The sequence below is a fragment of the Rhinolophus hipposideros genome (genome assembly GCF_964194185.1).
Source record: "Rhinolophus hipposideros genome assembly, chromosome: 5".
NCBI classification, from domain to species: domain Eukaryota; kingdom Metazoa; phylum Chordata; class Mammalia; order Chiroptera; family Rhinolophidae; genus Rhinolophus; species Rhinolophus hipposideros.
The window spans coordinates 80,103,984-80,131,693 of NC_138051.1; the positions used below are offsets into that span (position 1 = coordinate 80,103,984).

At 49.4% G+C, this 27,710-nt stretch overlaps 1 protein-coding gene across 2 annotated transcripts in view; it reads left to right on the forward strand.

Moving 5' to 3' along the window:
- The window catches only part of ESRRB (estrogen related receptor beta), a 169,027-nt gene that overhangs the window by 61,514 nt on the left and 79,803 nt on the right, over window positions 1–27,710 (forward strand). The window contains exon 1 of one of the 2 annotated variants that reach the window (XM_081047973.1): window positions 82–414. The exons of the other annotated variant lie outside the window; for it this stretch is intronic. Coding sequence (XP_080904099.1) covers window positions 365–414 — 50 coding nt within the window. The 5' untranslated portion in view covers window positions 82–364. Of the gene's footprint in view, window positions 1–81; window positions 415–27,710 lie in introns of those variants that run through there. 2 annotated transcript variants of the gene reach the window in all.

Here is a 27,710-nt window from a genome sequence, read left to right on the forward strand (position 1 = left end):
CCCCCACCCCTGCTCGAGTCTGTCACTTTAAGTCCAGCCCCTGAGAGATAGCCAATAGGAGCCAAACCATACATCAGTCTCCCCGTCTTAAAGCTACAGTAGGGTTAGGAGGCTCCAAGTCTCTGGTGCCCAAGCCTCCTCTCCGGCTCCCCACCCCCTCTGCCCGCTCAGAGTGTGTGCAGGAGTGGGAACCCTGCGCCGCGCGCTCTGCCTGTCACCCCGTCACGGCGCTTGCTCCCCGTCTGCCTGCTCGCGCTCCCCGTGCCCCGGCCGGGACTCACCCCTCGCCCGTGCCCTTCACTGGCTCGTCCGCGTGATTTCCCCGTCGTCTTTCTCACCCACTGGGAATGCGAAAACGGGCCTGATGGACGTGTCAGAACTCTGCATCCCGGACCCCCTCGGCTACCACAACCAGTAGGTGCTCTGCTTCTCGGTCTGTCCTTCTGCCTGTCCAGCTGTCTCGGTCCTGGATGTCGCAGTTCTCCTGGGCATTCAAGTGGCCCGGCCCGGACCCCGGGGCACCTGGGGGATGTCGCAGGGGAAACGCCACGCACTTCTTGGGTTTCCTTCTGGGGGTAACCCGCCTTTAACTTTTCCCCGCAGCCCCCCCTTTACAAACCCAGACTTTTGGGGTAAGAGCAGCGCTTTCTCATTCACTCTGTCTTCCTCTCGCGTTGAGAAAATATTTGAGTTTCTGTGGAATGAGGAGGAACGAGCCCAGAACAGGTGCGGCAAAGTCGCAAGGATGTCCTGTCCGGTAAAGCCTCCCCGCGGGGCCCTTTGACTTGAATATTTCTTTCCATACGGGGGCCCGAAAATGATCGGCGAGGGGGCGAAATCTTAGGCGCCGCGCAGGGTTCTGGAAACTGCGGGCGGCTCGCCCCGAGGTCCGGGTGGGGAGGTCCGGGTGGGGAGGTCCGGGTGGGGAGCCCCGAGGGCGCGCGGCACGGTGACGCCGGGGCAGCCCGGGGGCGGGCGGCGTGGCCCGGGGCGCACTGCGTCCCGCGTGCCCTGCACCCTGCGAAGGGAGCCCGCATCCCGCCGTGCGTGGGGACACCGCCCGGCGTGCAGAGCAGGAAAAGTTGGTTCGGTGCTTTGTGGGATGCTGCGCCCGCGGAACAGACCGGCGCGATTCCCGTGCCCCAGACGGCTTTTCGCTCGCGCGTCTGGAACCAGGGGTGGTCCGAGAAGCGTGCGCGTGGGCGTGGGCGGCGGCCCGGGCTGCGGAAGTGGACTCGCGGGAAGCGCGGGGTCCCGGGCTTGGACAGAGCTCCGGGCGCGCAGAGTGGGAAAGTGGAGAACCGACCCCCTCGAACGGGGGCTGCCTCGCACGTCCAGCCCGGGCTCTCCAGGCTCGTGCTTTGGCCACCCGCGTTTCCCTCCCAGGGCCCTCCGCTGTCCACGCCCCAGCTGCCTAGGTACCTGCTGGGGTCTCCCCTCTGGGGATTCTAGTCCCGCCGCTCCGGGCAGGTGGAACCGCGTCTGGGTGTATGCGCCCAGTGGTCCCTCGAAGGCTTAAAAAATAATACAATGAAAACCCTAGGTTCTGGACGACAGGCTCAACTTTGTGTTCGTCTTCCGCCGCCCCCCACCTTTTTTTCTCTTTTTTTCTGAAGCAAACTAAACTACCAAAGTCAGTACTCGCTCCGCCATCCTTTCATGTTTTTACTCCCCCACAAAGAACCACGAGCTTCCCTAAAATAAATACTGTGGATAATAGGGGGTTCCAGGAAGTGTTCTTAACCGTCCCCCTCTCGCTGCACAGACTCCGTCCACCCCGGTGGACCACGCACGAGAGGGGAGGCGACCTCACAGCAGCATCTCGCGTCAGTGCCGGGACTGTCCCAGCCTCCACGCGCCCGTTTTGGTTCTACTTTCAGGAGTTCCCTGGGTCTTGAAGGTGCAGAATTTAGACAGTGTCAGAAGGCAGCAAATGGGTTGGGAGATGAAGGCTGTCCTTAATTATAATGGGTTCAGATTCCCATCAGCTTGAAAAGTGGCTTTACATTCTCTTTAAAGGTTACACTGCTCTCAGCTTGCACGGCTGGTGGGATGGGGGTGGGGTAGTGCCGGAAGGTGCTCCCTCCTGACCCGCTAGTGGGAACCGCCAGAGAAACCTCAGCGTGGGTAAGTGAGGCTGGGAACCGTGTTTGATGGTTGTGGGGCAGTTCCTCACAAAAAACTACCAAGTGTGACAAATATTGGATATTTAAATTATTTAGGCTTCCTCTCTCCAGAGGTGACTTCTTTAGTTGAGGTTGAAATATCTATGTATTTGTCCCTAGTTCAAGTCAGAGATAAAAAATACGAAAATTCAAATGGGGGAAGTGCGTCCTTTGATTATGTTAACCAGGGACGCAAGGAGGGATGGAGGATTTAGCAGCTGGGGAATCCATTGAGTTGAGGCAACCCTGGCTTGAGTTTGAGGAGGAATATGGGCAAAGAGGGAATGTCAGGGAAGCAGCAGAAGGGAATGTGGAAGCGGAGGTCCTGAGTGTCTGGGAAGGGTTTCAAGTGGAAATCACTTATAAAGTAAACCTGAGGTTTGGATTCCCTAACCTTCCTGGTTTCTTTGCAAAGAATTAACTTCTCACTCTATGGGCCCAGGGAAAGCCAGAAATACTCCCACTGTTTCCACTGAGGAGCTAAGCATCCCTGTGAGATGGCATTTCTCAAAGCCCAGGACCTGCTGGGCAGCAGCCCCGGGCATTGGTGAGCTGGCCCCATACATAGATGTGTGCCTTCTGGTGAGCTTCAATTCTGCTGTGGTGCAGGGGTACAAAATCTCCAAGGACGAACTTGTGGAGGTCAAAGGCTGGTATGGGGGGGGGGGACGCATCTTTCTGACCTCAACCCCAGTGTTTCGTCACAAGTGACTTTAGAGCCACGGGTAGCAAAGTAGTAAAACAGGACTGCATATTTTGGTTTGTTGGAAGAACAGTAGGATTAATCCATTCATTTCAGTGCTGATGTTTCTTGGGGAACACATACATGAGTGGGTTCGTGTGCTCCGTACATAGTTTTTACCCATGTGGCTTAGTCAACATTCCCGGACTTGAGAAAACGCAAGGGCACAGGGACGTCAGTTCAGCCTCCTCACCTGCTAACATACAGAGAGCATATTTTAACGCGTTAGGGTTATTCTCATTTTCCCAGGTGAGAAATTCTCTCTCTTTCTCTCTTTCTCTCTCTCTCTCTCTCTCTCTCTCTCTCTCTCTCTCTCTCTCTCTCTATCTCTCTCTTGCTCTCGCTCTCGCTCTCTCGCTCTCTCTCGCTCTTTCTCTCTCTCTCACACCTTCAAACATTTCTCTTCTCCATTTTCATTTCCTGTATCCAATCCTGTAGGTGACTCCATTACCATTTCTAATCAATATTTTATGTACATATATAATCAGCTGGAGTGGGAATGTGTGTGCTGGCCTGCATTTGCCTGTGTACAAATGCGTCCGTGACCGGACCAGCTGGAGACCCTCCGCATAAAACCCAGGGGGTGAGGGGGGGCTGCTAGTGACCACTTTGCCGCTGTTAAAGAAACAAAGAACAAATTGTCCCGAAGGTAAAATATGTGGGTTCACACGTAGGAAAAATGCCACATGGTAATTCAGAACCAGTGACCCAGAGAAAAACAAAGGGGGAAATTAATTTTTAATGGTACATTTAAAAATAAATCAGAGTGAGGAATTAGTCTTGGTTTTCCGAGGGAGGGGCTCTAGGAAATAAACCTTTATGTGCCTGCCACCTTTCTGGAGGTGTGGGCTTCCGTGGAAGAGGAGGCTGGACTTGTTCAGGCGCGAGGGCGATAAACTAGGAGGAAACAGTAAGTCAATGAGGAGGGCCCCAGTCCCTAGCAAGGGCCTTTCCAGCTCAGTGACATCCTGAAAGCAACTGGAAATTTCCTCTCAGCGCTTATTATTTCCCCCAACTCGCTTCATTTTAGAAACAATCTTCTATTTTACCAGTAATTGGGACATATGAGGAGATATTTCTTAAAATATATATATATGTGTATATATATATATATATATATATATATATATATATATACTCACACACACATATATATGTGTATATATATATGAAGAAACAACCTGGCCCATCAAACAGGAACCTTTTCATTCTATTGATTTGGAGTAATCAATAAATATTCCATTTAGTCCAAGAGAGGAGGGACGGAGGGGACTTTCGGGGAAAGCGCTGCGAAAGAAGTGGCTGTGATAGAGATTTCATGTCACAACCCTGCCTTCGCAGAATGCCCCCAGCCCTTGTAACTTTGTCCTGTCTGCTTGATTCGTGTTCCTGATATTTGGACATTTTGCCAAATGGCTTTTAAAGATAATCTAAACTCACTAAAAAAGTTTGTCTCGGTCCTCTGCAAATGCCTTGTTTCTTTTGAGTGCTTAGAGCTGGAAAGATCCGTACAAGTCTAGCAGGCCAAAGGAAGGGTGTGTGTGTGTGTGTGTGTGTGTGTGTGTGCAAGGGAGAGAGGAGAGAGGAGAGAGAGAGAGAGAGAGAGAGAGAGAGAGAGAGAGAGAGAGAGAGAGATTGAGAAGTGTGTGCATTGGGGGTGGGCCATGGAGTTGGCTGTGTGCATGAGTGGGACGCAGAAGGAGAGAGAGTTTGGAAGACAGTCAGACAGACAAGAGACAGGGTGCTTTTGACACAGTTCTGCAGAGCCCTGCTCTAGAACTTGTCTTCCCAAATGCTTTAGTGGCTTCCTCAACATGATTAAAGTTATTTGTGGTTCTAATTTAAGGGGAAGGAATAGCAGATATTTAGACCACAATCTACTCCTTCAAAGTGAAGTCCAACCAATATCCTGAACAGCCCATGGTAACACCGTCCCACACCTACCGGACGTCGTGGGGCTCTGTCTATCCCTCCCGGAAGGTGTGGCTCTCCAAGTTCATCCAGCTTGACCAGGATGTCTATCCAGAATTAGCCAACACTCCCCACAGCTCTGCTGGGAGCTTCTGTCTTGGAGTCCAGCGGCCCTTGACTGAATATTCCCATGAGGACCCCAGTACAGCTTAGTGTTTAACTTCTAATGTCCTCTGCCGGCAGTTCCGACTGTGGGTGTGTGGGCACAGAAGGGGGCTTTGAGTAGAAGGCCCACAGACCATGCCAGGCAGCCATGTAGGGCACAACTTGGGGATGGGCTGGAACCAGACAAATCTGAGCCCACATCCTGCCTATGTGCCCTTGAGGCCATTCACGGATTTCTAGGGATAAATCACAGATCTTTGTAAGTACTGCTGACCCCTGACCGGGCTTCATCTCTGGTGAGTTTTCCCTTTCCCAGTCCTGGCAGCCTTGCACTTCGGGAACCATCATAAGCACTCAGTCATTCCTCGGAGATGGGGCCCATAGGTTTCTCTGGTCCCTGTGCCCCCTGGCGTGGCTGCAGTGGCGTGGGGAGGGATTACATCCTGGTCACCCCATCAGCTGGTGTGGTCTGGTCCCTGCGCAGGGAGGTGGTGTTTGTAATTGCAAATGTAATTAGCAGACCAGCACAGAGGGACTGGGGTGTTCAACTTCTCTGCACATCACAGTGACCCCTTGATAGCTGGCCAGTCAGATTAACTCTCCCTGGGCCAGTCTGCCCCCTTCCTGGCCTTCAGTGCGGAGGCCACTGACCTTTCACAGATAATGGCAGAGCTGTCCTGGGTAACGGGTGGTGGGGCCAGTCTTCTTTCTCGGAGGGGATGTTAGGGTAGTGTCTGGGAGAGGTAAGTATTAGGGGGTTATTTCTTCCCAAGGCCACCGGACAAGTGACTCTTGTCTCTTATGACAGTGTGACCCTGGGTGGCAGGCTGCTCTGGGGCATTTCCTCCCTTACTTCCCCATCACACTGGATGGGTGTGACAGGTACATGCTGGCCTGTGGCGCCAGGGGCCTTGTTGGAGAAAGGTGGGCTCTGAAGGGGACACATGACTTCCAGAGAGTACTCCTGGGGCTCATTGGTCAGGGGGAAGAGACTGCCTGCTGGGTCCAGGTTCCACAGAGCTGGACAGCCACGGTGGTCCCACTTGGGATGTGTGGAGAGGTCGGCCACAGGTGAGCATGGGTTCAGTTTGTCTCTGGGAGCAGAGACCCCCAACCGGCCATCTAACAAATGACTCCGAAAACAGAGACAAGTGGGAAACCGTGGAGCCATGTAGTCTTTTTTTCCCTCCTCCTGTGAGTATACCTGTATCTGCCTATCTAGAACACCTTTCAATACGGATCAGGATTAGAATAGGAAGGATCTTACAGCACCTTTATTCGTAAGCAGTGGCTTCATGGAGTGTCAGGCCCTTTCTTGTTGCTGTTAACACCCCTGTTGCAGAGGATATCTCTGAACCCGAAAACATCAAAAGCCACTTCCGTTCCTAGGAAAGTTCCCCCCTGGAGGGTCTGTGTGCACATGTGGGCCCATGTGTGAGGGTGTGTTATGGGGCTAGTCCCTTTAGGATGGGAGAAGAGGACAAGTGGCTCTGCGATTTAAACAGCCCCGGCTGCCTGTGCACCCTTGCCTGGCTGAGGTCAGACTGTAGCCACATTCCAGTGGGGGCTGCGGAGACTTGGGGTTTTTCCATGGTGTGCAAGGGAACACAGAGGGACTGGAGGGCAGCCTGTCCGTGCAGCCACAGGAGTTCAGTTTTTCTTCGGAGTCTCCCTAGTTTTCTAGTCTAGTTTTCTAGGGGGGCTGGGCAGACCCGAGGGGGTGAGAAGACAGTCCTGCCCTTCTCTGGGATAACAGATGGCCGCACTCAAAGGAGCATTGGGCTTGTTCTGTTCTAGGTTCCCAATGGGGGGGGGGGGTGTTCTCCTTGTCTCCCTGGATAGAGCCATTGACTGTAAGGGTCAAATGTTTTCTTAAGTCAAGGAAAATCACACTGGTTAATCTAACCATGGGACGGACTTTCAGTATGGAATCTATTGGCTGAATGTCTTAAATTCAGAGTTGTATGAGTGTGGGTTAAAATGAACTGAAAACCAAAGTTTTCCTGGGGATTAGAGACATCATTTTTGTTTTCATCTTCATGTTGCGGTGCTTTTAAACCTATACACATTTTAATCCCAAGGAAGTTTGTTTTTTCCTTCTCTCTAAAATATTCTATTTAATATTGTCCTTCAGCGTCTCCGGGATTGAACCCTTTCTGGGAATGGTTTTCTGTATAATGTTATTTTATTTCTCAATGTCATTTCATCCAGAGGTCAAAAGGCAGTTAAGCAAACTCCGACAAGGTTTCGTTTTTATCTTCTGATTTCAAATGTGATCAATTTTCATTTAAAACTGTATCAGGATCCTCTCCTGCCAATTAGAGCAATAGTCAGCCTCACGCCGGACCATCGGTGTTTACTGAAAGATTACATTTAAAACTGTACGAATGTGAGGTGTCAATTAGAGTCAACCTTTTCCATCTAGGAAGCCGTCAGTTTCAAAACCCCAAATACTAAATATTATTTTAACTTGGCTCTGTACGAGAAAATGCTTGAATTCCCTTAATTTTATAAAAAGTTAAAAAAAATGAGCTTTTTTGTTTTAGTCTTCTTGTGAATTTTAAAATTTTTATTATATTTACTTGGATTTATAGTTTTGGTATTTTTACCTGGTTTGTATTTTTTTGAAGATCCCTGGAAAATGGTTTTCGAGCATCACTGGCCTTTTGTGTGTTCTTGATTTCCGAAGGGCAAAGAACAAGGAAATCCATTCGTAAGGAAATGCTATGGGGAGGGGGAATGTGGAGGGTGGTGTTTTAGATGCGATTTCTCTCGTCTCACAACTGAACATTTTCCTTTGTCTTCACTTATTTTTCCCCTCTATTTTCATTCCAACTTGCTCTAGTTTGCCCTTGTCCTTTTAGCCCTCTTTGATTTTACATGTTTTTGGAGGAAGTGGGTCTGAGCACCGGTCTACCTGAGCGTGTATGAGTCTGCATGTCCGTGTATGAGTGTGTGGGTTTGTTTGAGCTGTTTTGAGGCACTGAGCACAATTAGTTGGGGGAAGTCCCCAAGCAGAATGCCTATTATTGGCCACCCTATCCTGATTCAGCCATCAGTACCTTGATCCATTGTCAGTGGCCTGCTCACATGTGTTGGTGCAAACAAGGAAGGTAAAGGCTTCCTGTTTACAGGCAAATTCCGGGTGGGTTATGTCTGTGTCCTGAGGAAGAAGGCAATAGGGACGAGAGGTGTGGGTGAGGGTATCAGAAAGCACTAAACTTTATTAAATACCAATTTTTAAATCTCTCCTCTCATCTCACTTCCTGGCACTTTGAGTTCTAGTTTGGGATCTTAGTGATGCAAAGTAAATGAGCTGGTGTATCCTTTTGTTTTTGCCTTCCTAATCGATCAGCAGAAAACATTCCCTTTTGATGGTGAAGCCTCTCTTCAGTACACATGCAGAATGCAGTATTTCTCCTTTTCCTTTTAACCTCACTCTTTGTCATTTGTCTCTTGGGTGTGTTGACATTGTCTACCTAAGCAGTCAAGCTAACAAGCTTTGTCAGAAAGAACACCGGTTTTACAGAAATAATAGCAATCATGCGATGGTTATAATCATTACAATAACGGTAATAACAGCTTGCAGATTTTTCTTCCCCACAAGCGCAAAGGAATTCTCATGACCAGTTTTCTCATAGTAACTGGATGAGGGTTGTTGTGTCTTGACCCCGAACATAAATGTTTTTCTGCAAACATACACATGCAAAGGTTTCAGGTTTGCATGTCTAAATTAATCCGAGAGTTAGAATTGCCTGGTCTCTGAAGGGTAGAGGAGAATATGGTGTTAGCCCTATGCCCCCACCGCTGAGAAATGCTGGGTGTGCTGCCTTTGAACTAGGAAGGGAGAAATATGTCTTGTAAAGGATGCTATGTCAGGTCTCACGCCACCGACACTAGCTTCTGAGGCCCCTGCATGCTCTGCCTCTCGATCCCCTCAAGTTCCTTGGTTTCTCTGGCCGCAATCTCAGGAGCGATTTGCAGACCAAAGGCACACAGAGGACAAGGGGGGAGGGGGTGGTTATGACTTGGCGCATGTGAATAGCTGGGAAAAGAGCTGTGTGGAGAAGCAAAGTCACCTCGCCACCCTTGATCGCCTTCTTGGCCATTCAGCTTCTCTGAGGCTGTGGTCCCCTGCTCCTGGGTACATCAACCTGCCCTCTGGACGCAGAGATTAGAGGGAGGGCACCAGGGAGCTGACTCTCTGGATCCCTGTGACCCCTCTTGTGACTCTTTATGCTGACTCCCCGACCGGACCTGCTCGTCTGCAGACTGCTCATCTGCGCATTACTTTTGAAATCGGTGCTGCCTTTGTTATTTCCTTTCTCATTCCTCTTTTATATATATAGATAATATAGATATGACATATCTATCTATCTATCTATCTATCTATCTATCTATCTATCTATCTATCTATCTATATAGCGGGGGTGCCAAAAAATGTATACACATGACTTGTATTCATTTTTTGTTATCGGTATATATTGACTATTACAATTTTACTACAGTTTTTTCCTTTCTTAAAACGTGTATACATTTTGTTGGCACCCTCTGTGCCAAATATATATATACACATATATATGTATATATATGTATATATATGTGTATATATATATTATGCTGCCTCCTATTTCTAAGGCATATATATATATGTATATATGTATATATGTATATATATATATACATACACACACACACACACACACACACACACATACACATGCCTTGGAAATAGGAGGCAGCCTAATACACCAGCCTAATGTAATAGGAAGCACCTAATATACCAGGGTCACTCAGCTGTCTGTATTTTTTTCTACTTTAATATTCTTACTTATATTCTTATTCATTTTTTCTCTAAAAAAACCCCAAAGCTTTAGGTTATTAATTGATTACTAACTGATTTAACAAACAAAACATCCAGCCCCCAAGGATCTCAGCAAGAGTCTAGCCGCCCTGCTCAGGCCGAGATCTGCTTCCCCCCCCTTAATCGGTGAGAAACGTTATAGCTTCAATTCCCTTGTTGGACCCTGAGTAAAAAATTAATTCATGAATAATAAAAACCAATCAGTCTTGTTGAGTTTAAGAAGGATTAGGAGAAAGGGTGTTTTTTCTTACAGAGAACATTTGGAATCTGTGTGTCATTGTCACCGAGTGTTGGGATGGCTTGAGTGTGCCTTTATTCCCAGCAAATGAGCTGTTTATTATCCTGAGGTGTAACACATCTTCCCCAATTGTTCGGGCAACTTACTGAAGATTGTTATGGGTTTCCCACACACTTCTCTTCCACAATCCCATATCCCAAACCAGTGAAGATTCATTGAAATTAAGACAGTTTCCTGTGTAAGTGGCACATAACGAAATAGCAACAGACCTGGCCTTGTGCTAGGAATAAGCCTGTTGATGGGATGGAGCCCTTGATTTCCGTCCCCTTTCCTTCTCTCAGAAGTAATTGACTAGAAATGTACATGCCTTTGCAAAAACTACAGAAATTAGACTTGTAGATATTCTTTTTAGTTTCTGCTAATAGTATCTATGTCCCATGGTTGTAATGAAGATTAAACAGAGGTGATTCACAAATGCCAGGCACACAGTGGGTATACATTAAATGTTCGATGTTATTAATTTCTTGATGTTATCTTTTGGAAGTTGCTTTTCATTTCCTGACATAACCTCACAATGAGAGTCCTCAAAAATGAGATTGGGGTGCTTGAACTGATTGTTTAATGCGATCAGTGTAACTTGGGTTTCCATACGTAATAGAAGGGGATTAGAGAAGGAATTATGATTTGGGGTGGGGGTGATGAATAGGAAATTTCCTCTGAATGAATCCCTATATCCTCAGGCCCGTGGGTAGAGTTACCGGATAAAATATAGGAAACCCAGGTAAATTTGGATTTTAGATAAACAACAAATCATTTTTTTAGTGTACGTATGTCCCATGCGATATTTGCTAAATCTGGCAACCCTACCCATGGTTGTTTTTCTTAAGTTGTTCTGATTAAGAAACGTATTTCCCGTATTTTTTCTGCTTTTGACAAAGCCCAAAAGAAGGATTATGTGTTTAGTGTTTTCAAATTATTTTTTAAATGACTATCTTTAACTTTTTGCCAATATTAACTTTTAAGGTTGGCCATGTCTTTAGAAGTTAGTGGGTACAAGTGATTTCCGTCATCCAGGCATATTGATAGAGTTGCAATTAGGTAAGTAAATCTGTGGAATGAGGTCTCCTAACGTAGCCCCCAGAGCTATTGAATTTTGCCTTAGGGAGGAACAGGGTACGCTGAGTCTTTTCAGGAAGCTGTCTCTGCCAGATGTTTCCCTGACAAGCAGGTTGGGGCTGGACTGCCAGAACCTGAGACTCTGGCAATTGGAAGCTGCCCTTGCTGCACCTTGGAAGCCAAAGCAGTGGCCTCTCCCTGCCTTCCTGCACAAGGACGGAGGCTGGCTGACCTTTGTAGGGGTCCCTTAGGTGGCTGTGGGGAAACCACCCCAATCAGTGTTAGGTGGTGGAGTAAGGAGGACAAGGGGCTAAATGTGAAACCGCCAGTTCGGAGCATGGATGAACCGGGGCTCACTAAAGGGGAACTAGCGAACCCCAGCTTTACTTCACTCACCTCTATATGCAGTCAAGTTGCACAGCCGAGGTAAACACCACCACTGTCTTAAGCTGGTACCTTCCCAGTCCAGAGTATGGGAAATGGAAGAGCTCTAGAGCCCCCTACAGGCCCTCGATGGCACTGCACCTCATGGGCCACTACGGAGCCTTTCCGGGGTGGGAAGCCGCGTGGAGGATCCCAGCGAATGAGCCTGCACAAATGCAGGATCCTGGAGGAATGAGTACACGATTCCCGCTTCAGAAAGCAGCTCTGGTTTGGGAACTGGCTTTCGGAGCCATGCTCCATTCACTTTGGCGCACACGCACACACACAGCACACCACACACTCACTGCCTTCGTGGCTTGCCTGACCTTCAGACAGTCTGGAAAGTACTTAGGCCTCATTCCTTCTGAGGAAGGCCCTCCAGCTGCTGGGTATGCAGAAGCAACACAGCCAGCACCATTTTCAGAGTCCAGTACTTAGGTTTAGATTCTCTTCTCCAAGACACCTACGTCCCTGGGGACTTTTTTAGGGTTTGCTGGAAAAAATGCTTTGGGGGAGATGAGAGAACTAAAAATAAACTGTAGTGTCAGAAGTGGGCAATTGTAATAATAATAATAATAGTAGCAATCATTGACATTTATTGAACACTTACTATGTGCCAAGCTTTGTCCTAAGAACATTTTATCTATTAACTCATTTCTTCCTCACAACAACCCCGCAAAGTAGGTCCTATTACCATACCATTTGCAGGTAAGGAAATTGAAGTACAGAGACATTAAGTCACTTGTCCAAGGTCACATAGCTGGTAAAGCTGGGATATGCTCAGGGGAAGTCTGGCTGTGAGCCTGCTCTCCTAACCGCCATGGTATGTCACTCATTGTGTCCGGAATTTCAGCTTTCTCGTATAAAGAGCACCCCTTTATAGCTGTGTGAATCAGACACATAGGTAACGTTTGGGGCGGAGGTGGAAGGGGAAAATTGGGTCCCAGGTCTTGTTTCTGAAATGGCAGATGGAAGAATTGCCACAGTGAGTTAGGCCTCTCCTTTCCCCTCAGCCTTTGTCATTGGCACAGAGGAAGGCTGGAGAAAGAAACTTTTGGTCTTCCTGACATCATTCTTCAAACTCCAGAATTCTCCTGATGGTCCAAGCCCTGCATGCCTCCCTCTGAGTCTGTCCTAAATGTATTTTGAAGCCGAGTCGCTCTCTTCTCAGCCTGTATTTTTTCCTATCTCATGCCCTCCCTTTGTTCTCTCACTGCCCACTCCCCAATGACCTCTCTGTCTGAATCTCGGTGCCCTACTGGTGACTGGTTCAGATTCCCCAGGGTACATCACACCGGCATATATAAAACAGAATTGGAGCATGGGACTCCAAGGCTGCTTCTCCCCATGTCTTCCTTGTCTCTTCCTCCCCTGATGCAGGGACCCCAGCCAAGACATGGAGCGTATCTTCAGTTCTTCCCTCTCTCTCTTTGTTGTCTAATCCCCTTCTCAGTCTGGACAACTTTTTTCTAAGTATATACCTCAGATCTATTCTTTGCTATTCGTACTATTGCTTAACCCCAGTCCCCAGTTAGCCTGGCGAGCTTCTATCGATCCTTTCAAACCTTGCTCACGTGTGCGCCTCTGGATGAAGCCCTCCCTGATCCGTCCCAGGGGGAATTAATCTCTCTCTTTACAGCTGCAATCTGGCCTTGACCGGGTTGTAATCTGTTAGATTTGAATATATGCTTATCTCTTCCCACTAGATGATGAGCTCCGAGAGTGTAAGCTCATTCCTGTGTCTACCTGGCACAGAGTAGGTCCTTACTGGAGGTTAGTGGAGCTAACCTAGGGAGTGGGCAGTGGGTAAGGGGGAATCCCAGGCGCATAGAGGGAGGTAGCAGGCCCTGGAAAAAGTGCTCAGGAGGGACCTGCTTCTGCAGTGTCTGTTGCTTTGTTGATCAGCAGGGGCAGAGCTGGTTGCCTAGGAGGGCATCTATGTCCTTCTCCAGGGCAGTGTAGTGTAGTGGTTAGGACAAAACCTCTGGCTCCAGACTGACTGTGTCTCAATCCTGGCCCCAGTGGTGTGCTGGAACCCGCTCAAACTTGCTTGAGAGAGCCAATTGTTGTTTTCAAGAATTTGGGGAGCTGATGATTAAACAGAACCATTATTAAAAATGAAATGATATATACCTACAATTAAATGCATTGCATTAAAAACAAAGGTAGTAAGTACTCAAATCTCATTACTTCTTAACATTTTACTGCCTTTAGCTTTATCTTCTTGAAGTAAATTTGCATCTTAGACATCTGTATGGTGGAAACACGATGTGATGGTTTATTACTGCCCATCTCTTCTCAGTAGCACAATGTCAGTGATGTCACGTTGGTAGCTTGAAACCGGCCATGATTGAAGTCTTTACCCCATGGAAATTGGCAGATTCTTCAAATCAGTACCCCTCTTCCAGCCAGTTGTTAAATATTTACTGCCTGGCTGCACCACGCCATTGCCCGGCTCTGTGATCCTGGATAAGTGACTTCATCTCTCTGTGCCTCAGGTTCCTCATCAGCAGTGATCCCCTCATTACTGTAAAGATTAAAAGATTGATCAGCATAAAGCACTTAACGCAGAGACGGCTACACAGTAAGTGCTCAATAAATTTTGGCTCTTTTTGGTATTTCTGCCTCAGTGCTCCAGGCATCTCCCTATCCAAATTCGATGGAAACAGATGACCTTCCCAGAGTGGAATGTGAGCTTTATGCCTAGAGTGTAAACTTACTACTTTTCCCTGCTGGATTCTGGCCTGGGGGGTTTAACTGTAGTAGCTAAAAGCAGAAAGCAGAAAGCACTAGTTTTCCAAAGGGAAAGGCCCTCGTGGGGAGGTATGCTCATGCCTCCAGGCCAGAAGAGGAATTAGGACCACAGCAGCTGCCTCCAGGGCTGAACCGGTGAGACCGGCACAGGGGAGGTCACAGCAGATGCTGAGAACAGCCAAGCTTCAGGGTGAAGGGAGGCTCTGCAGGTGGCTGTGGCGGGTCCCTAAGACCATGGGAGGGGGCAGCTCCTCTCCCTGAAAATTCTGGGTGGGGAGCGGGGTGAGGTGCAGCCTTGTCCATGAAGGCAAGGGCCCTCTGGTTTTGGGAGGTGAGGGAATATTCCAGACAATTCCCAAGTTAGCACACATGCTGTACATAGCTTGAGTTGGGATTGCTGAGCTGAGCTGCAGTTGCTGTGGCTGCCACAGGGAAGTGGGAAGTTGAGAGCATTTGGTCTGTGGCTCCTAGGACAGCAGAGGATTAGCAGAGGACCTGCGTGGGCTAGAGCTCTCCTAGACTCCTCCTCGGGGGGTCCCTCTGGCGCCAGCTAACTCTGGCTCTTGGAGGAGGTCTTTGCACTGGCAGCAACCTGGCAATTGCTTCAGGCTCAGACCTTTGGCATCAGGAGGCCCAGCCCAGTGACTCTCAGCTCCTGGCCAGCCCAGCCCACTCTCTGTGGTGAGCGAACAGCAAGCTTGCAGATACACCAGGTCATGGCTAGGTCTGCCCAGTTTTACAGGTCAGAAGGTGCAGCTCAGTGCCGGGGGCTTATTTCATTCTTTGAATCCCTGGTTGTCGAGAAATGTTCTTGGAAACGGCCTTACTAAGGAGGAGGCAACCTTGAGAATTAAACCGTCCCTCCCACCTCTCCATGAGAGTCACCCCTTTACCCTGAAGGGCTTGGGTCTGAATCATGGTGAGTCTATACAGCACAGGGTTGGCCGGCCATGGAGGAGCCTTCAGCAAATAGGAGGTGAAAGCTTGGATGCATTTTGAGAAAATGTGTGCATTGGGCTAAACTGCTGGTGGGCCACCTATACCATTGTACATGTTGTTCACTAACCAAGAGTGCATGGTGGATGGGGTGGGTGAGATCTGAACTTAGTTTTTTTCATTCACACTAAGGCACACCTGGCAGTGGGGAGAGAGGGTGAGTATCCAAGGGGCTGAGGGCCTAGAGGGAGCTGAGGGGTCCGAGGCCCTGACTCATACACTGGGAGCAGACCCCCGACTAACATGTGCCCTTGTTCTCTAAAGGCTGCTGGGTTTCTGTCTACCCAGCCCCGTCCCTGCAGCCTGAAGAGCTTGATGACTCTTCAGACTTGCCGTTCTGTCTTGCTGCAGTTCTTAGCGGGTCCCCCAGAGCTCTCAGTAGGCACAGCAGAGGGGGCACCCGGTCCTGCTGCTGCTGCTGCTAATTCAGGATGTCTGTGGAGGAGAGCCGTGCTTGGACCCTGCGTGCCCAGATTCAAGGTGCCAGGGGCTGTGTGGGTGTGAGCAAGCTAGGGGCCCTGGCTGGCAGGGGTACGTTGGAGGGAGAATTTCACATGGTCCCTAAGGGCCTCTGTGAGTAGATTTTGGGGAGTGCTGGAGCTTAGCAACTTGTGGGGGAGCTGGAGGGAATGGGAAGTTCTGTGAGCTTGGGTATTCGCAGGATGATCTCTTCATCTTCACAGTAACACCTCTAAGCGGAAGGTCCTGTCCCCACTTTACGAGGAGGAACCTGAGGTCCAGAGGGCTTGCCCGAGATGACACAGTGGATCCACTTAAAGAGCCAGAATGCAAATCCTAGCCTGCCTGAAATAGCTCGGAACTCCCAGGGGCCTGGAGAACCCCCCATTTCTCTCACAGATCCTGTGCTTCCAGACCAACCCTCCTGACACTTTTCCTGGCACATTAATGTGGTCCGGAGCCGACCCTGGGCTCAGGAAGGGGGAACAGAGCCCCTGAGAAGGGCATGTGGCTCATGAGGCTGCCACCAGGTCCTCATCCCGGGACAGCTGTGCAGAAGGTCAGGGCATCTGGAAATGTGGGTGTCAGCGCCTGTCGGTGCTGGACTGAGGGGCGTGCCTCCCCTTGCCAAACAGGAAAGAGGAGTGAAGTACAGCCCTCCCCGACCCCAGCTCCCTGGGTCAGCTGCCCTGGATGGCGCTGGCCTTTGTGGACAGGAACTGCTTGAGAGATGTCGGCATGTTTGAGCTGGAGCTCTGTGCCTGTGGTCACCTCCTCAGAGGGCCGCTGTGCCGGTCTGTGGGGCAGGGAAGTGCTGGAGGTCAACTTCGTGCTCATGGCCTTCGGGAGGCAGTAGGGACAGAGGCCTGCTCTGGTCTGTGTACCGCTGGGCCCATATCGAGCAGGCCTGGGTGGGGTTTGAGGTTTTCTCTGGCTTGTGTCCCTGGAGCCCCCCAGCTCCTCCCCTGACCAGCAGCGTAGTCCCAGGAGGAGACCGTGTAGGCTTGACTTCGGGCGACAGTAGGGGATCTGACTTCCCCTCACTAGGGGTAGGCACCCCTCAGCACAAAAGGCTCTCTTTGCCCTGGGAAGTGTTCCCAATGTGGCTCCACTAGACTCCCCCATGTGTTGTGGCCATCAGCCTTACTCACCCCCTCCACCCCTGGCAACCTCCCCAGTCTTTACTCTGCCAGGCACTTTCCTATGGTGATAGTAATAAGAAAACAGTTACACGTGGTCTGGCAATGGATCATTTTCGAGGTCTGTAAATGTACTTTTCTAGAAAATTTTACATTTTATGACATCTTGACGTTGCATGAAGTATCTTTATTGCAAAGAAAAAGGTTACATGAGATCAGAGCAGTCCAGGAAAACGGGGACCCTTGGCAGCTAAGCCATACCCACGGGGAGAGCGGAGGTCAGGCCAGGGGGTGGGTCTCCTGGGCGGTGCCCATGCCAAGGGTGTGGCTGGGTGTGGGCAGCTGCAGTGGGTGAGTCTGCAGGGTTGGACCAGCAGCAGGTGTCCGCGTCCAGCAGATACCCGGAGGATCTGAGTCAGGGGCCTCTCCACAGACAGCAGGGCGACCTGGGGTGTCCAGAGGGCTCAGGCCAGGGTCTCCATAGCTGCCGTCTTCTCAGGGGCAACACTGAGATGCCAGTTTATGCCTCAGCTCCCGGTAACACAGGTGAGGCCAGAGATTGTAGCCATGACAAGTCAACCTGGCCACTGCCTGCTGAATTAGTTTCTCTGATTCTGTAGCTCTTTGCTTTTTCTCCATCATACTTGTTTTCCTAGCCCTGTATTTCTGCCTCTGTCACCCAAGGCCTACGTCACTGTATTTTTCTCTTCCTGCTGATAGTAATCTTTGCTAACATCTGCTGAATGCCTACTATGAGCCAGGAACTGGGCAAAGTGCTTCTTGTGGCTACTCACACCTTTTGCCTCCTCTCTCTCTGCACCTTCTATTCTAAAGATGCACGCCTGGGGACCCCAAGCACTCTCCATGGCTGGTATGGTGGAGTTCCTACTTCCCAGAGGGAGAAGGCAGGATGTGGGGGCTTGGGGAAGACCTGAGGCTTATCGGTGTCTGAGCCCCCATTCTACAGATGGAAAAACTGAGGCCCTGAATGGATGAGGACCTGGTCTGCACAGTCCTGCAGCTCAAGCGCAAACTGAAACTCAGGCCTCAGCCTCTTTGTTGCACACTGCCTGTCTTACGGGATGTAAATTCTATTTCCCCTCAACTTCAGTGAGGGCCCCACGGCCTTGTGGTTGTGAGGACTTGAACTGTGAGCCTCGGGGCTCAGTAGTGCAGATCCCCAACCCCACGTTCCACTGTCGCATTGGCCCCAGACCAAGCCAGGCGACAAGACTGCGGGAGCCAGACAGAACCAGAGGAGGGCGGGACAGACTGACGCAAATAATTTCAATTTCAAAAAAAAAAGAAAAAAAATCAAAGAATTGAAAGAGTTTCAATAGATGGAAACTGGTAGGCTGAAAGATGAGCTGATCTTCCTGACAAGGCGCCCTCCTCCTCCGCATGGTTCCTCTGCCATCGTCCTCCGACGCAGGCCTGTGACTCTCTTCACGCTGCTCTCCCTGGGCCATCTCTTTAGCGTGCTCTCTGCTCCTGGTGCCTAAAGTGAAGACACAGTGAGGAGCTCCTCTCCCAGTGAGTGTGTGGAGGGGAGGATGGGAGATATGAGCTGCGTGACAATGAAGACCACGTGCTCTGACTCACGTTGGCCTTCCTGCTGCCTCGCCCCATGGCTGGCACGAAAATAGGAACGCATTGCCCTGCTGCCAGCCCTGTGGGTATTTCCAGGCAACATCCTGGCTATCGCAGCCCATGTCCAAGGTCAGTACCTAACTGATCTGAGGTCAGCGGCGGGGTCTGGCAATGATCCTGTGTATATAAACACAGCTGGCCCAGCCGGTGAGGCTAGAGGAGGGTTCCTTGGAGGAAGGAGAGGGGTCCTTTCCTGACTCATAACTCACACTTAGATGGACGTGGAGGAACAGACAACCCCTGTGTGGTGTGTGGGGAGGGAGGGATCTTTGACGTCAGACAGGTCCGAATTCACCTGGCAACTCCGCGTCATCCCCGTGCTGTGTAGCCTCGGGCAAGTCACCTAACCTCCCTGTGCCACGCTGGCCTCATCTGAAAAATGGGAATATTAGTCCTTCCTTTATAAGGTTATAGGAAGTTTCAATAAATTAATGCTTGTAAAATGCTCACTCAGGGGTGTTGTCAGGACTCCAGAGTCAGTTGTGCCCACGCATTCTCTGTAAGCATTACTGGGGTCATTTGCAAATTCATTTTTAAGTATTACTGTAGGGTGAGTTTATTACATTTTTTTTTTCAACTGATGGAGAATAAAGGTACCAAGATTATGATCTGGGAAATCAAGAATATTTTGACATTAAAAAGAGGCTTTTGTAGGTCTATCTGGACCGATACCGAAATATAAGCAACATAGAGTTAAGTGGAAAAATGCAGGTGGCTGAACAGAATATATAGTAAAATCACATTGATGGTTTTTAAGTTTCAAATGCTGGGCAAAAAGCTTTGGAAACTCCTGGAAGGAGACACAAAAAGCTGTCATTTGAGTCACCTCTAGGGCGTCTGCTTGAGAATCTTGGAATCGGGAGAGATGGTTACTTTTGACTTGACCCTTTTGATTGTATGAGTATGCAGTCTATCGTCAAAACAATTTTAATTTAAAAGTTAAGGAAGCCAAAGCATGCAAGCAAACTAACAAACTCTCCTTTAAAAAAACATCAGAATAAAGGAGGGTCCTTCTACACACTTGGAAGCCAGTTTTCTGGACACACTTCTGGAAACGGGGTTCTGTCCTTGCCCCGGCTCCCTGCCCCCTGTGCCCCCGTCCCCTGCAGTGCAGTTCTCACCAGGCTCAGCCATACCTCTGCGAGCAGCAGTGACAAAGTCAGCCCCGGACAGGGCTGAGCCCAAAGGCTGGGCTCCAGTGGCGGTGCGGACAGTGGATGAGGCAGCCCAGCTGGGCAAGGGTTGGCCTCTCACCAGCTTCTTTTTACACTTCACGCCTCGCAGAGCCAGGCTGAGGGAGTCACTGGAGGATCGTGACTGGGCGAGTGGGTGGCTGCCCCCCTGCCTCGGAAGCCATTAATCTTGTGTCTTGCGGCTTCTTGTCCTCCCACCCCAGACGCCCTGGCACGGACTGACTCTGAGAAGGACATGAAAAGGGGCCTTGGGCTTCTCTCCAGGGTGGACCGTGACCCTGGAAAACACCATCTGGCTTTTTTGTGTGTCTTCTGACACCCATTCCCCAGGTCGGGACACATCAAAGAGAGCTGTGTCTGGTGACATTTCTCATTGTTACTTCTCTGGCAGGGCCTTTGGATTCAAGGTCACAGGTAGACTCACGCCTCCGGAGGCTGCTGTGGGGCCTGAGGCCTCCTGTCCTACAGATGCCTTGGGAAGGGGCTCACAGAGGGTTACCCAGGACCATGGAGAGGGCAAGACCCTCGTCCCTCCTCCTGCAGGCCCAGGCCTCCAGGGCCAGGCCATCCTGGTAGTACAGCTCTGTGTTTCCTTCCGTGCAGTCTGACTCTCCCCACGCAAAACCACCAACGCGCCAGGTGCCTGACCTCGGGTGTCAGCAAATGTACACAGTTTGACCTGGCCCTGGGAATCTCGGTTTTAGTCACAGATCCATATTTTCTTTAAGAAGGTGAGGTACTGGTTTTAGAGTAATTCCAAGATAGAATTATTTGGGCTAAAGTCATTTTGTGCAAAATAGAGGGTCTTTGACTACTATTGTGGTCAAAGACGTGTGGTACTCAGAGGTGGACTGACGTTCTTCTGAGCAGTGAGTCCTGCATTGCTGGAGGGCTGTAAGTGGAAAGGGCCCCTGTGTGGAATGTTATAGAGGATACATCATCTGGTGGGAGATTGAGCTCTCTATTGTACATGTTGCCCTTTAAAATAAATCCCCTTTTTTCACATCAGTGGGGAGCAGCTGGTGGGCCTGTGTGGGGCCACACTGGACATCTCACTTTTTTACTTCTGATCTTTCCAACGTGGAGCAGTAACTCCTGAGTCAGCTTGTACTTGTTGGAAAATTGGTTCAATAACCTTAACAGCTAACACATACCTATGTGTTTACTCTGTGCCAGACACAGCACTGCATGCTTTCATTTATTTTTTTCTTTGATTCTCCACTGTACTACAAAGTAGGCACATATATTTTCCTCAGTTTTACAGATGAGAAGACGGGGTTTCAGAGAGGTTGAGCAGTATCACCAAAGTCACAGAGCTAATAAAAGGCCAAGCTGAGATTTGAACTCAGATCCTCCCCCAGAGTCCTCTAGGCTGGACACCTCTGTAGATGACAAATGGCTCCGCCTATATTCTTTCCTCTCTTCATTGGAAATTGTTTGGTTCTCCTTTTTGTTCCTGTTTATGTCGCCCGGGTCCAAAGGCAGCCAAGAAACTGGGTGGTCTCTGCTTGGCTGCTTCCTGCCTTGGCAGGTCCAGTGGGTGGGAGGAGGGCAGGACTGTGGGGGAGGGGCCGGAGGCAGCACCCGAGGCAGTAGGCGGGCATTCATCTGGGGAAGGGACCGTGAGTGTCCACCATGTCATTCACAGTCAGCCTTTCCAGGCACCAGAGGCACAGCAGCCCTCTGAGGCAGAAACTCTCCTGTGCCTCGTTGTACGAATGCTGAAACCGAGGCCCCGTGAGGCTGCATGGTCCTTCAGCTAGTGGACGGTGGGGTCTGATTCAAACCAGGGTCCACCCGACTCCGAAACTCAATCCCGGCACCGCCATCCGGCATTGTGTACAGTTCGACCTCTGCTCTTTTATTGAGGGCACGTAGGGGGAACAGACGGGATGCAGTTGCATAGGTGGATTAGAGATTGTTTTAATCCTCATTTTCCCAGTGGAGACCTGAGGCCCCAGAGTGAAGTCAGAAGTTGGAGACGGAAGTTACCACCACCAGACACCCCCTGTATCCCCAGGCTCGTCTGCCTTCTTTACATACAGATGGGTGCAAAGAGGAGATGCTGATCATTTGGGAGGAAATGGTGCAAGCGGAGGAGGGGAGGACACTGGACTATTTGTTCGCTGGCTGATGGTTTTTGTAAATCAGAGCCCACATTCTTATTTAAACAGATGGAGTACTTTGACCAATCCTACAGGAAGCTCCTTGGGGAGGAGTCTGAGGCAGGCCCTACAGTGGCCCCGTGAGGAGATCTGTGATCTTAGACGAGTCACTTAGCCTCTGAGCCTCCATTTCCTCATCTGCATAATGGGGATAATAGCACCCAGCTCCTTGGGTGCATGTGAGGGTCATCTCCAGAAGCTGGAACACCTGGCCTCCTGCAAGGCGTGTTTTAGCAGTGCCGTCACCCCTCCTGGGGAGGCCGTCAGAGTCTGTATCCTGTTCTCTGCATATGCTCGCCGGTGGCAAATCTTCTTCCTTTGGGGTCAATTTAATTTTTAATGCAGTCAAGGTCATTTGGAGGCAAATGTAGGGAATTAGCTGGGTGACAAAGCTGAGCAAAGCGATTTTTGATTACAAAGAAAAGTGAGGATGTGACTCTGTTTCTCAGATAATCTGGCTGCAAAGGCAGTTCCCAAAAGGAGCTCCAAAAAATGCTTTGACCGAAGACAGCATCCCTGGGAACTGGGAAGCGATGGCCAAGGTGACCACGCTGAAGGGGACAGAACTCACCGGGGTGTATAAATATCATTTGGTCACAGTTGGTCTCCTGACTTCACAGTCACACCCCACTGCTCCTGACCAGCTGCCACCACTTCGTGGAGCAAACTTAGTAGGGGCTCATGCAGGTATCCAGGGGGGTGGGGTAACTGTGGCAGCTGTGGGTCCGGCTCGGTTCCTGCTCCATGCAGAATAAGTAATGGCCCAGCAAGATGCCTATAACTTTCTCGTCTGAACCAGCCAAACCTGCAAATGACCCAGCAGAACCCGCGCTGCTTTGGCCAGGAGGGCAAAAGGACCTGGAGCTTCCCGGAGTCTCCCGGAAGCAAAAGGGAAGAAGAATGACCCCACCCTCCTGATCCCTGATACGTGAATTAACCTGGCAGTGGGAGCCCTAAAAGTGAGCATATAATTTTTTTTTTTCTTGCACTGCCATCCCCTGGCACTTTGCTTCTGGGAGAACTTCTGGAGAAATCGTTCTGGGAATGGTAGAGATTTAGAATAAGTTTTGAATAAGAAAATAGCAAGTCAGGAACATAATTTGGGGAGAAAACCAGAGCACTTGGGGAGAACTGTGAATTGTGGCAAATGGACCTCACATGGCAGTCTAAAGACTGTTGAAGATTAGAACAAGACCAGAAAAGTAAGAGCGGTACCGTGAGACTTCTAGAAACGCTTCAAGTGGAAGGTTGTCCTTTTTTCTGAGTGTGACCTTCCTCATTTGGGGTGTGAAAATGGCTTTTCTTTTATGAAATGATGGCTATACTAGTTCTTTTTTTTTTAATGTCCTCACTTGACAAAATGGTGAATCTTGTATTGGTTCCCATACTTGGTGGTAGTAGGGTAGAGTGGAGTTTAACTTGGGAGCTTGAAGGATGGGGAACCCCCGGCCTAGAACCCAGAAACCAGGTATCCTTCAAGCTCGAGCAGAGGTTCTGTGGGCAACCTGAGGCCAGAAAGTACAGCCGCGGGAAATAAGTGTTTCCATATGCTGTCCTTCAAGGGGGAGACTCCTGTGAGAGGGGGCTCTGTCTCCTCCTCCGTGGAGCTCTGTTCTTCCGTGCTCTTCAGAGGGCAACTCGTTCCAAGTCCCAGAGACAGTAGATTTCTTGTGTGTTTTGGTGAGAACCTCAGAGAGCCTTCACCCTCACCCTCCCTGGAGTCTGCTCTGAGGTCTGGCCTCCTGTAGGGAGTTGCGGGGTCTGAGAAGAAAGGTTCCTGTCACCCTTTGTGGGAATGCAGTTCAGGGCCAGGCCACCTTGGATACCAGCACAGCCCCACATAGTCACGTGGGAGGATTGTCAGGAGAAAAGCACTGAACTCCTTGTGTCAAAGAAGGGAACAAAAAAGGGAAATTGGAAACAGAATGGGAGTTGTCATTCCTGAAAGCGCATAGCTTCTTAATTCCCACCCCACGTCTTTTCAGCCTGGAAGACTTCAGATTGAAGATACCATGATGAATGGGAACCACAGTGATACATTCCTTCGTAGAGCACCCCTGGGTTTAGGAGGCAGGTATCCCCAGAGGCCTATGGTCCCCTCAGGTTCTGACCCTCCACGGCAGCATTCCTTGAAGCCTTCAAGGAATTTCTGGGCTGCAAGATGCTCTAGGGGGAAAGGGACAGTTTCTGTGGTTGTATTAGTCGGAGTTCTCCACAAAAACAGAGTGGATAAGGGGTGTGTGAGTGTGTACGTGTATCCACAAACATACACAAAGAGATTTTAAGGCATTGGCTCATGTCATTATGAGCGTGGACAAGTCCTGAGATCCACAGGGGGGAGTTCCCAAGTCCAAAGGCCTGAGAACCAGAAAGGCCAGTCGTGTAGTGTAATTCTGCTCCAGAGGCCGGCAGGTTTGAGACCCAGGAAGAGCTGATGTTTCAGTGCAGTGAGTCCAAAGGCCAGAGAAAAACGGATGTCCCAATTGGAAAGCAGTCAGACAGAAGGACTCCTCTGTTACTTGGGAGAGGGTCAAGCTTTTGGTTTTATGTGGACCTTTAACTGATTGGATGAGGCCCAGGCACATCAAGGAGAGCAATCGTCTTTATTAGGTCTTTTAATTTAAATGTTAATCTCAGCCAAAAACACCCTCACAGAAACAGCCAGAACAATGTTTGACCAAATATTTGGGCACCTGGTGGCCCAGTCTAGTTGACATAAAATTAACCAGTAGTCAAATGAATTTGTGGACTCTGTATACTATAGCCCTGTCTTTAACCTTTCAGGTACATGTTAGTGTATTAAAGGTTCTGCAAAGTTTTGCAGTAAAGAAACCTATTTGGCTTGTTCACTCAAGTGTTTTCTTTAGTTTTTGACAATGGCAATTTCTCTCTCTCTCTCTCTCTCTCTATCTTTCTTTCTTTTTGTAGAGGGGGTATTAGGAAAGGGCAAGTTCCCTATTAAAATCCCGTGGAACTGGGTTCTGTGAAGCACACATTGGAAAACACTGCCCTGGAGACAGCAAGTGAGAGCTCACTGGTCCTCAGAACTTCCTCTGCCATAACCTCCATCCCTGAAAATACTTGATTTTGGCTTCCTGGGCCTTTCCTCCCTGCTCACTGCTGTGCCATGCCAGCTGCAAGAAGGTGGCCTGTCCATGATGGGGGCTATTGTGCATGTGGAAGTTTCCATGCACTGTCATGGTCAAAATGCATCCACAAGTAAAAGGACTTGAGAGGAACTTTCTGAGAGCTCTTGATTAGGCTGCATTTATCAGGTGCTTACTCAGTGCTGGCTCAGTACTAAGCATTTTATATGCATGATCTCATTTCAGCTTTCCAGTTGAGTTAGGAATGGGTACCTCATGCTACAGAAATAAGAACAAGGAGTTTCCATGACTCTAGCAAGAGGGAAGTCAGGATTTGAACCCAGGTCTCTATGCTCCGAAACCATGCCCTTTACTGCACGAATTCCCACTGTGCAGCAGGGAAACTCTTAGGAGCAAAGGAAGCAGAGGCCTCACCAGGCGTGTGGTTTGACATTGAACAGTTTATCTGAAAGTCCTTAACGGACAAGATGCCTTTAGATGGCAAAGGGAAAATTGGAGAGATTAGGAAATGGAGGAAGGCAGCATAATGCCAGTTAGGAAAGGGAGACTGTGTGTTTGTAAAATCTGCTCATATTCCAGAGAGAAAGGCAGAAGAACACTGGTTTAGCTTGTCCTGGGCCATCATCTTTGCCGGTGACAGAGAGACCCTGTCCAGCTCTGTGTTTTGCTTGGTGCCCGAACGGCCCAGTGCCCTCAGAGGTCATCCCTGAAAGCACCAGACCGACAGAGGTGGTAACGGGCAGCAAGACCCTGCTAATTGGGAGCAGGACTTCTGGTCCAATAATCGGCATGACTTGAACAAGTCTGGGTGCTCTCAAATATCTGGTGTGCTGTCTGCCTATGTGCTAAGTGAGCCAAGTTGCTGCATAGAGAAGAGTGTGTGTGTGTGTGTGTGTGTGTGTGTGTGTGTGCAGGCAGTGCGCAGGGAGATGGGGACGCCTTTGAGCAAGGTGTCTGCGTATGTGTTTGTGTACATGCATACCACACTAGTAAGTGTATTCCTACGTCACAGAGTACTTTTAAACTATTTATCTTACAATATAATTCGATATGATATGACAGGATGTGCTTGTCCGTCATCTCCCACTAGAATAAAAGTCGCCTGAGGTCAAGGACATTATGTTCACTGCCAGACAGTGTCCAGAACATGGAAGAACTTAATGAGTATTATGAATGAAGGAATGAATGGACAGACTGCTAGGTAGACTCTTTTAGTAAATGTGCTGAAATGTACACTTTCGTATGAGCTGCGCCCCTTCAGCAGAGCCCTCAGGAGACTGCTGTGAGCTGTCCCAGCCTCCTTCCCTTCCCACCCCTCTCCCATCGTCCTCCTCCTTCTACCCCTCTTCCTTTCCCTTCTCTTCCCCCACCCCTCCCGCTTTTACTGCTGTCTTTCCCTTCTCCCTCCCACCTCTCCCCTCCCTCTCCTCCCCTTCCTCCTTGCTCACTCGCTCCTTATTCCCTCCACACCCCTGGTGTTCAGAGTTATCTCTGGCTCCAGCCCAGCCTCTTGAATATCCTTAATGATGATTTTGACTTTTTTCCCCCTAAGAGACAAAAGTCATTTGGAACCAAGCATGTGAGCTGATTGGTTGGCCAAGTTGGTCACTAACCCAGAGATGATAAATGAGGTGTAGTAATCACACAAATTTTTTTGAATATCAATAATGTTAATATCTTTTGAAGAGAGCCCAGTGTCCAGAGGGTGGGATGAACCGCCTTCTAGGTTTCCTTGTGAGGTAGTTTTGGAGCTTCTCCTTGGACTCGGAGTTCATGGGCATGAACCGAAGAGGGTAGAGTGTGCCTGGCAATTTTTCCTAGTGAACCTGGGGGTGAGGCATCGGTGAATGTCTGCAAACAGATCAGAAAGGGAAATGAACAAAGCCTAGAATCTTCACGTGCTTGCTGTGGTCGGATTGCCGAACCACCTTTAGGATTCTCATCTGCCAAGCCTTCCCTACACGTCACTGTGTCACTGGGGGACCTGGGCAGGGAACCCCACTCTGATTTCTTCTCTCCTGTGCTCAAGCTCAGCCCTCCCCTTTGATTGACATCATATTCCATCCATCCTGTGCTCCTTACCTGCCTGGGGGAGCAGCAAGCAGGGCCCTTCCCTTTGGTTGATGGACTGGCCTCTTCAGGGGCTGGCCTTGCTCCTGGGTTTGTAGGTGGAGTGGGACAGAATGGCTGGGCCCTGCTGCAGATTACCTCTTGCTGGGCAGGCTCCTCATTCTGTCCACAGCATGGGCCCTTGGGCTGCAGTGCCACTTCCAGCTCAAGCTCCAGGAGCCCTGATCCTGGGGCACTGGGCCCTGCTGCCAGGGCTTCTGCTCTCTTAGCTTAGCATAGAGCCATGCATGCTCCCAGCCAAGGCTGTTTTAAGAGCTTCACAAATCCATGTTATAACATACATAGTATATGCCTCATTAATATAACTTTTATTATAAAAATTATTTGGAAGGATTAAAATTATTTGGAATTGTTTTGGATGCGTTAACTCTCTGATTGAAAATGGGCTCTGATTTCTTGGAAATCATCAAGCCAACTCAGAAATTCTTACTAAGAAAATCGAACCTACCCATTGTTTTCAGATGTAATGAAATGTTTATGAACACACTATAAA